The 10,347-nt window shown below is 47.5% G+C and overlaps 1 protein-coding gene across 2 annotated transcripts; it reads right to left on the bottom strand.

The window, feature by feature from the left end:
• Positions 1 to 1,286: 1,286 nt before the first annotated feature.
• LOC100396683 (putative DBH-like monooxygenase protein 2) lies at positions 1,287 to 9,749 on the bottom strand. Of its 2 annotated transcripts, XM_002751982.5 has the most exons (13): positions 9,430 to 9,749; positions 8,565 to 8,711; positions 7,874 to 8,035; positions 7,545 to 7,628; positions 6,568 to 6,735; positions 6,275 to 6,377; positions 5,915 to 6,081; positions 5,474 to 5,565; positions 5,093 to 5,189; positions 4,901 to 4,960; positions 3,297 to 3,427; positions 2,386 to 2,500; positions 1,287 to 2,085 (listed from the first exon to the last, which is right to left on the bottom strand). In XM_002751982.5, the coding sequence occupies exons 1-13, from the start codon at positions 9,736 to 9,738 to the stop codon at positions 1,843 to 1,845; spliced, it is 1,878 nt and encodes a 625-aa protein (XP_002752028.3). In that variant the 5' UTR covers positions 9,739 to 9,749; the 3' UTR covers positions 1,287 to 1,842. The 2 variants fall into 2 exon arrangements, with proteins under 2 accessions (XP_002752028.3, XP_054093604.2); XM_054237629.2 differs by lacking the exons at positions 2,386 to 2,500; positions 3,297 to 3,427.
• Positions 9,750 to 10,347: the final 598 nt, after the last annotated feature.

Below are 10,347 nucleotides of genomic sequence, written 5' to 3'. Positions count from 1 at the left end.
GAGCTGACCACTCTCTTCCTTACCACTAATACACCAAGAAGATCCTTCTAGCTTCATAGGTTCTCTACCCCAAATTCTTCCCTTTTTGATAATTTTTTAAAAATGAACAATAAATATATATGTTGTGTTGAGAAGGGTTGACACTGAGACTGCAGGCACTGAATGTGAACACCAAGGACTTTGCAGAGTCTCAAAGTGGAGCATCCAGAATCCTCCATGGGAAAAGACAGCAAAGGTAATCAGCTCATTACCTCTCATGTAGTGCTTGGCCATGAAGCAGGGCTATGACATTAGTTAAACACTAGGCCTCTGGAGCAGTGACACAGAGTTTGCTGATGCCATAGTCCTGGTTTCCAGGGGATTAAGATCCCTTTAAACACCTTTAAATATCCAGAATAGGGGTCCCTCTTAGATGAGAAGAACAACAAACAAAGCGATTCATAGATGAGGATGATGACTTTAAGACTTTAAAACTTGAAGAAGAGGGTGGTGCTGAACTTGTCAAGATTAGAAAAAATACATCAGCCGGGCACAGTGGCTCACGCCTATAATCCCAGCACTTTGGGAGGCTGAGGCGGGTGGATCACATGGTCAAGAGATCGAGACCATTCTGGTCAGTAAGTTGAAACCCTGTCTCTACTAAAAAAAATACAAATATTAGCTGGGCATGGTGGTGCGCACTTGTAGTCCCAGCTACTCAGGAGGCTGAGGCAGGAGAATTGCTTGAAACAGGGAGGTGGAGGTTGTGGTGAGCCGAGATCGTGCCATTGCACTCCAGTCTGGGTAACAAGAGCGAAACTCTGTCTCAAAAAAAAAAAAAAAAAAAAAAAAATACATCAGTGCCTCCACAAACTCTCAAGGCAGTGACCAGGAAAATTGTCCTTTCCTGAAAACCATGGTTGCAAACTGCAGCCTGACTCTGTAAACCATTTGTACCTAGTTGCCACTCTGTTCCTGTGGACCTCCTTGGCATGCCCTGGGCTCTAGTTCAAGGCCTGCCTCTCTCTGTCTTGCCCTTGTCCTGTTCTTAGCATTCAATCCAGCCTGCCTGCCCAGGTAGGGTCTTGAAACCCAGTGGCCTGAGTGTTAACAACATGACAGTCAGTGAGATAAACGAGGATCACTGAACAGCAGGGATACAGGTGAGGAAGGCAAGGCTATGCATTCAATGCCACATTTGGACAACCAGATCCTCGAGTGTCCCCTGAGTGCCTAATACTGAGCAATTTGAGACTGCCCAGCTCCTCTCCTGGAACAAAAGCTCAAAGGAAAGAGATGGCAACAGGAAGCGTGCCAAGTTTTTATTAATATGATATATCGAGCTTTGTTCTTTATAAACAGAGTTCTCCCTTTACTGCAAATTACCCTTTACTCTCCCCTAAACATCTCCAGCTGCATGGGGTACCCTGCAGCTTACAGGGAGGGCCAGACACAAAGGCCAGAAGAAAGAGAAACAGAAACCACCTCCAGGGCCAGGTATGGGCCAACAGAAGTTTACAGGGCTCTCTCTCAGATTCGAGTCCCTTCCTCCTCATGCATCTTCTTACGGAAGCCGGGGCACCAGCCTTCTCAGAGAGTGGATCTATTACCTCACACCCAGCCATGGAGCAAGACTCTGCCAGAAAATATGTGGCCCCACCAGTGATTCTAATGCTTTAAAGATGATTTGCATAGCTCGTCACAGAAGAATCTTCATGGAATATGTGCAGTGCCCAGGCCTGGGTCATGAGAATGGATATAGATGGGGGATTTGAGGGGGCAAAGCATGGAGGAGTTTCTGTTTTGGATGATAAGGCAGGGCTGAGGAGAGAGCGGCCTGGGTTTGTACGTGAAGAGACAGCATCAGACTCTAGTCTGCAGCATGGCCAGGAGCCCCGAGAGTGTGCTCTGCACTAGCAGGACAGCTGCCAGCGGGAGACGCCTCAGGGTGGCCTTGCTGGAGCTCGAGAGGGCCACAGGTGAAGACCTGAAGCCCGCAGGAGTCTTGTCCTGGGCCTCCACTTTGCCTCCAGAGGACTCCAAGCAGGGCCCCGGCGGAGTAGGGATGATGTCTGGAATCCATCCTGTTGTGTTTTCCACCACCTCCTGCAAGAGACAGGGAAAACAAGGTGAAGGTAGAAGCAGCTCCCTTTTCTTTCTGAGATCTTCCTTGGTCATCCCCAGTCCTCCCAGATCTCACAGGCTAACCATGAGGCTCTGACCACATCTGCAACCCAGGACGGCAACAAACCACCTTTCCACTTCTTCAGCGCCCTATTCCCTGACCCAGCGTTCCTACCATTGCCCTTCATGTCCCTCATTCTTCTCTTTTCCTGTTTCTACCCAGCACCACCCCACATCTCTGCATCTCTAACTCTAGAGGGAGGTCTCTCCTGGGACACTCACATCAATGGTCTTTATTATCACTGTCTGCTGGGCCTCCTTGCAGGCTTTCTCAGCCTTCTTAATGCTCTCTGGGGTCCACTCGACATTGTTCATGGCCATCATTCCCTCCATGGAGCTACCGTGGATGGCAGGATCAGGGGAGGGGAAACGGACCATAGTTTAGGGTTGACTTAAACCTTTGACAAAACATGCACCCTCATTTTTATTAGAATCAATTCCATGTCAGCAAAAGCCATAAGTAATGTCTTACGATAAGAGACAATTACAGTGAGTTTGACAAGAGAAATCTCAGAACTCAGAGATGAGAATTTTAAAACATGAAAGAGAGGATCTTCTGACTCTTTAAGGAAGTGGTTGTTCATCTGGAGGGCATGGAGTGAGATGGGCTCCCTGAAGTCAGTTTATCAACCTTCTTGGAGGCAATTTCATTGCCCTGAAATTTTATGTGAAATAGGGTGTATCTGCATAGATGTGCATTTTTTTTCATGGAAAAACATTTGTTAGTTCTCATGAGAATATCAGAAGGGATCCTTACCCCCAAATAATGGAGGGTCATGATGTGAAAGTAAATATCATCTTTGGCTGCGTCAAGTAGTGCATGTGGGAAAAGGCAGACAAAGAATTTATAAACAAAGAGTCTCACTTCTAGGGTTCAGTTTTATCTGTTCCTCTGAATGGCCTTGCTGATATGGGAGAAAAAACCCACAAAATTCCTGTTTGGTGAGCTTTGAGAGTTAGATCCTGATGGAAACAGGAGTGAGGCGGGCAGGAGCTGGTCAGGCAGCCCCGGAGGGAATCCTGGCTCACCAGCCTAGGAGGTAGTAGGTAGGGCTCCTTTTCTTCCTCCCCCCATCCTCCCCAAGATCCCTCCCACACACATACATAAGGTCTGGTTTTTTAGGATGACTTACTCTGATGCCTCCTCCCCCAGCTCATGGGCCACATAGATAATGTCAGGGTACCCCATGCAGCTGGAGATGTTATTTCGGGGATAGTAGAAGAGGAAGATGAGGCACATCTCATTAATGGTGCTGGGGCCTCCCTGGAGGAGATAGACAGAGATAGAGACACGAAGATACAAAGGTATGCAGGGAGAGGAGGACAGGCAGACAGAAAATAGTTGAAGGTGTCATCTATCTCACCAGTGATGCCATTCTCCTTTTCCCTTCATGTAGAGCCAGCGCACTGCCCTATTTGTGGCTCTGTTTTCATTGGTGGATAATTATTGATATTATTTCCAAAAAAAATTCCATATATCTGCCCTGTCCTCAGCTTCGCTTCCACTAACCTGGTTTGAGCTAGATTATCTGCCTGTCAACTAGTATCAGTCACTCATCTGTTCTGATTGCAATCTGACCTCTGTAGAGCTGCTAGCCAAGTTGTTCACAGTTCATCTTGCATCCTGCCATTTGCCTATTCCAAAACCTCCAATGGCTTCCAATAGTTCATTAAACAAGAGTCAATCATCGCTAAACTAATTATGTGATTCTATGTAATAAATTCTAACCCATTCATTCATTCATTCATTCCATTTACCTACCTGGCAAATATTTAGAGTTAGCCCTGCTGTCCTGGAGATATAGGTAGATCAGGATCACCCCTGCTTCAAGGACTCTTTCCAACTTTATCGTCCTCAACCTCTTTCCATTCCTTCAGATATCTATCCCATTTTTTTTAGCTTGCAACCAAACTTCTTCATGCATACCCCATGCTTTCCTTATATATGGCTTTCTCAGTTTTTTCCTTCTCCAGAATTCCTCATCTCTGTGTGTCTAAAGCAGGACTCATTCACCTGCATCACATGTTCAGTTCACTGTAGTAGGATCTCATGATTCTTTCTTGTGAATTTCCCTAGTGGATTATTCTCATTATTCTTGTATGGTATCTATCACTTACTACCTTGTATTATAATCATTTGTAGGACAGCATTTTTTTCGTCAGTTGCCTGTAACACCTTTTGAATCCCACAATCACTAAACTACTCCTGATGCACAAAACGGGGTGGGGGATTGGTCCTTGTGACCATAGAAACAATAGCCAACTTTAACTGAGCATCTACTACAAGTCAGGCAATGATCTAGGTGTTTTGCATGTGTTAACCAACTCTCACAAAAATCTCATGAGGTAGAGCATAGTATTAATCTTATGTGAATTGGAAAACTGAGATATAAAGAAGTTGAATAACTTGCCTAAAGTTAAAAAGGTACTAAATGATTGTGCTGACTTTCAAACCCACGCAGTGAGGCCTCAGAATCTCTGCTTATTCACTATAGCATATTATATTTCCATGGTCTTAGTGAGTTATTGGCAGAGAATGTGGGAAATTTCTGTTCCCATCTTAGATGCATGGAGTGTGAGAACGTGAAAAGCCCCATGTGGATGTGCAATGGCACTGGAGGAAGGAAGAGGCTTCAGTGAAATCACAGGGGTCACTGGATAGCCAAAGCCATGAGGGGGCTCTCCACTGGGGCTGTGGTCATGGTGACTGACCATGGTGGGAAGAGAGGTCACTTACAAATGTCATGGCGTCACGGTCCAGTGTCTGGTAGTGACATTCTACCAGCAATTCATCTCCCTGTTCCAAGTGAAACATGAAGGCTGAGAGTAAGACACAGAGGGACTGGTACAGCTTGAGAACTTTCTTGACTGGCAGTAATGAGCTACGATGCTGCCGCCCGCAACTCTGCCATGCCTCCCTCAGACTCACCGGCTTGATCTCCACTCGAGAAGGCAAATCTCGAGTCTCCTGCAGGTTGAAGTCATAGGAATCATCTTTACAGATTGTTCGAAGTTGTGTTCCATTCCTAGAGGAAGAGAAGGTGAGAATTCAGAAATAAAGAGAAGATTAAATAGAGAGGGGTCTTCCAATAAAGATGTAGCACGTGGGTGGGGTCATTCTATGAGTAGATTATCCACAAAAATAAACAAAAAACTTCTTCTACAGTCTTATTCCACTTCTCTCTAGTCTAAAGACAATTCTAGCTCTTCCTCATTCTCAACCAAGCATAAACATATGCTTCAGAATAAACCACTATTCTTAAAATTCATTGCCACCTACAGAAGGGAAAGCTTCAAGGTCTTCCCTCACCTGTACTGCACAGCTTGCAGAGCCCTTCCAGCCAAGTGAGTGTGCAGCAGGTAGCCATACACCTGTATGTCAGGCACGGGGGCTCCATTCATCTGTAACAGGGATGAGGTGCACTTGATTTGTTAAGGACTCTGTTCTCGACTTGTTCCTTGGTTTTCCTCCCTTGATATTAGACACCTTCCTCTGATGACTGACATTTGCCCCCATAATTCTTATTGAGCCCTTCTGACCCTTCTTCCTTCCCCACTCCCCTTGTTCTCAAAGCCCTGACTCCTTCCCTTCCTTGCAAAAGTCATGTTTGCGAATTTCCTGAGCACCAGGTTGTAATTATTCTCCAAATCTGGGGCTCAGGCTGTGTGGGCTTGTGGATCAGCCCAGATATGGGATGTGGGCAAGGAGAGTGTGTTTTCTTCTCAGGAAGGGTGCGCCTCCCAGCTCCACCTCCTCAAACTTCTCCGTCCTACACAGCCCATAGGACATGAAGGACTCAGCGCCCGGGGGGATGAAGTGGATGGGGAATGTGAAGAAGCCCAGCTGGAGGACTCCCATGTCATATTTGCGGAGCTGAGCAGTGTAGTACACACGAATCCCCGAGGAGTCATACACACCTGGTGCAGAGAGGAACAGTCAATCATGGGAGGCAGGAGAGCAGGTCACAATGTGGAGATAGAGAGAGGCCCAGGAAAGCTCGGTGGGGCTGTGACCACAGGGAGTTAGCAGGCATCCCACAATGCATTCCCAATACTGAAAGAACCAGCCAACCCCACCAGCCTCCCTTCCTTAAATCCTCTGGACGCTCACCAGGAAGGTTGTTAAAATTGCTGTAATGAATCTCCAGTCGGATCCACTGAGGGTCCAAGGGGGTCCCAATAGAGATGCCCACGTCATCTGGAAACTGGTAGCTCTGTTGGAAGGAGGGAGATTTGGCAGCAAGAAGGGCTAGGAACCAGGTGTAGGGATTCAGGGTTCCTGCCCTTGTTTTCTAACTCTCATCCCAGACTTCCCCATCCCTTGGTCTTCCACCAGCCCAGTGATCTCATTACCCAACCACATGCACCTGCTTAGCCATGTGCTTCCCCCATCACAGGACTCACAGTGCCCCCAACAGCCCAGCCCACGATGACCTGTGAGCAGAGGGAGAAGGCAGGGTCAGCCCCGTAGCAGTCGCTGATGCCTGTGGGAAGAACGCTAGAATTGCCACAGGCATACACCAGGATGTGATGCACCATTGTCTCATTGTGGTAGACCAACTTGGGCTCAAACTGGACAGAAAAAGAAGAGCAGAACATGAGCAAGACCTTCTACATCAAATCATGTTATCTTCCTTTTTGTCAAACAAAACTATACCCATTTTCCTCTTCTCTCTGTTTCTCTCTCTCCCCTTTTCTCTGTATTTGTTCCCCAAGCTGTCATTTTTCCACCCACTCAGTTTGACTCCTCTCAACTTCCCCCTCCTTCAAGCACCTCCTGGAGAGCAGAGAGTATGAAATCTAGCCCGGGGACATTCCAAGACTTCTGCCTTCCCTTAGTAACCACCTCAGTTCACTGTATCTGAGCATGTAGCCATGCCTTTTCAAATCATCTAATGAAAAAAAGTCTCCACCTTTGCCACTTACTGTAAGATTATACAAAATCGAAATCACTCATATATGAAATTGTGTTACCAAATTTGAATTCATTCTAGCCAGACTTCACCAGCCTCCTGACAGCCTGTGGCCATGTCCTCTCCCTGACTTTACATCCTTTTGGACCAGTGGGCACAACTCTGGGGCCAGGCTGAGGTTCATACTTTGTTCTTTGCAAACACTTATTAATTCATAACCTTCATTAACATGTCTATTGCACTGTGGAGCTTAAATAACATAGTGCTGGGAGTTATAGTTCTGGGCTCAGGTAATGATGTAACCATGACCTCCACCAAGTGCCACCTGTCCTTCTGTTGTTGCAGCTACTTCCCCCTTGCTTCCTCCCAGAAATTTTTCGGGCCTCATCCTCCAGGGTTGACCACCCCCCCTGCTCTGCTCCAGCACTCTTCCCTGCCTTGACAATGTCTCCCATCTGGTCTACGTACCTTGTAAATGTGATGCTTCTCACTAACAATGGGGAGAGGAAGAAAGGTACAGGCATACGTGGTGTCATCCTCTGGAATAAGGAACTGGGGAAGGATGCACAGAAGCTGAGCCAGATGACAGTGAGGCTCTAAAGCAATAGGGGAAGGGTCAGGGCCGGGAAGGTGGTTCACATTTGGGTCAGATTGGCAGTCCTCAGGGGTCAGAGGGGAATCAGAGTAATCTCCATCCAAGGGATGTATTGAATATTGGGATCAAGGGGAGGGATCTGGGTTGAGTGGGACAAGGAGAAGAGAACTGGAGGCTGCTGGGTGGGCTGAAGGTGTCTTACATCAGTGATCTCCAAGTCATGAATGATGGCATCCTCGGGGACATCCAGATCGTCAGGGTGAACAACTTGTAGCAGAAAGATGGACTTAACAAAAGTATGCTCCCGATCCAGCTTCAGAGTGTCATCCAGGCCATAGGCGGCCAGCACCCTCACAGTGTCACTCTGTGGGGTGCCATGAGCATTGAGGCACTGCCACCCTTGAGCAGTACTCTGCATATCCCTGCACCCAAGGACCTGCACAAGGCACTTGCTCATGTCTACATGGTGGAATCAAAGGAGCTTCACACTAGGAGTGGGAGCTATTCAGGTTCTATTTCTGCCTCTGAGGCTCACTTGCTGGTGATCTTGAGCAAGTCACATTCCCTCTCGCATACCCTCTCTAAGCTGGTGTCCACATCTGTAAAATGAAAGATCTGAATTAAACTCTTAACACTCTAAAGGTCAGTGAAACTGGGAAGAATTCTTTAAGAGGAGAACACTGGGGCAGGTGGGTGAGAGGGTGGATCAGTGGGTGGTCACCCTGCGGAAGGCTTGTGGATTTCAGCAGGTGGCACACTTGGAGCATTACCTGGGAAGGCTGGGAGGAATAGAAGTCTTAGGAATGATGACTGGCTGCCTGACTGGGGGCAACTACCTCCCCAGAAGGAAAACCTGCTTGTGACTAAATGCTTTTCTCTGCTCGCTATTTTACCGTAATATCTAGGTCATGAGGGTCGCAGGAGCGGAAGGGCCTGGCAAAGCGCATGGTGGTGTAGATAGCATCTTCCGTCAGCCCCAGCAGCTCAGCATCCTGGCTTGCATCCTCCTGCAGAGTGTCTTCGTCTACCAAGTGCTGATCCTTGGGTCCAGTGAAGGTCAAGAAGTAAGAACCAGGAGCCTCAACTGACACTCTTTGGAGCAGTACTTGTCCCTTTAGCTCCCCTAGGATACTCAAGTAGCAGAACCCAGGTGTTCCCTATTATGTAGTTTGCTCCTTGGGCAGAGCATGGCATGAAGAACATGGCAGAGCACCCTTTCATGGGGTTCATCAGATGGGCAGTCTATAATGGAGTTTCACCACCTGACCTTGCTTTACTTCCCCCATTTCAAATCTCATCTCCATAAAGTCTAATATTCCTGCAACCCTAACACTCGAAGGTTCACATATCATATCAAAATTGAAATCACTCAAATATAAAATTGGGTTACCAGGTTTGAGTTCATTCCAGCCAGACATTCATCTGCTTTCATGTGGCTCTTAATGTAACTATTTCTCAAACAGCTTTGAATTTTCCCCAGTGACCTGCGTTTAGTGGGCTATTAGCAAGTAAGAGGTGCAAGACTATCTCACCATCTAATAGTTTCATTCTCTTAGCAGTCTTGAAGACATGCAGTCTGGAAGACCTAGATTTCAAACTCTGCAATGGACCATGTCTGGAGGGAGACACTAGCATGCAGCTGGCACTCTGGGTGTGTGTTTGGATATCCTTGGGGAATGTGGATCTTTTCTGGACAGGAAACCATCCTCCACCCAAAAAAGACCCTCATCCTTGGAAGCAAGTCATGCCAAGACTTACCGAGAAATAGACATTGCCATTAGGCAAGACTCCTCCAACAACCAGATCACTTCCCACGTTGGTGTAGCGATTTGTGACACCCAAGCCCACCCAGCCAGCTGTCCGGACCTGGAGCTCAAAACTGATGATTTCAGCTTCAAGGTCAAAGTCCCAAAGCAGGAACATGACACTGGAAGGATCCAGGAACCTGGAATAGCGCAGGCGAGATGTGGGGCCAAGGCGGTTGCTTTGTAAGGCAGCTGCCAGGGCCAAAAGCAGAAAAAGCCTGAAGAGAAGGTCACAGGCCATGGCTCCTGAGACCTGGAGCATCTCCCTTGCATATGAACATTTGAGAGCTTCGGAGTTTTATGTCCTACCTGGGCCAGGCACCATGCCATGGGGGAGGGCCAGGCTGGGGCACTTCCGATCTGATTATCCTCCAGGTTCAGAGCAGGGCCCCTTACATAACTCTGGAGGTGAGAGGTGCCCAGAGAAGATACAGGGCAGACTGCTTTCACTCTGGAGCAGGGGACTGGCAGAAAATCCTCAGGATTTGAATTGTTTAGACTTTCCAGTTTGACTGCATGCCAGTGTCCTGCCAGTGGGGAGCCTGCAGAATCAAGAAAGCTTAGTTTCTTTTTCTACCCCTCCCTTCCTGCCCCCCTCTTCCATCTTCTATCCTAGGATGTCCTTAAAGGACATTTTGCCTCTGGAATATGCCCCATCCCACTTTTTATGGGCATTTTCCATTTTGTATATGTATAGAATGGCAGTACTAGCAGGGATGTGGGACTGCTTGTAAACCTAGCCTTTCAGCTTCCCAGCACAGTGCAAGAAGGAGGGAACTTGCTGGCAGGAACTTGGGGGAAGGCTGTGATTTCCATCTCCTGAAGGAGCCTTTGCTACTAATCCCTAGATGGACACCGAGAGGAGGCATAA

Source organism: Callithrix jacchus, chromosome 11, assembly GCF_049354715.1.
Source record: "Callithrix jacchus isolate 240 chromosome 11, calJac240_pri, whole genome shotgun sequence".
Classification (NCBI taxonomy): Eukaryota; Metazoa; Chordata; class Mammalia; order Primates; family Cebidae; genus Callithrix; species Callithrix jacchus.
The sequence above is the reverse complement of the archived record's forward strand: the minus strand, read 5'-3'. Positions and strand labels throughout refer to the sequence as shown.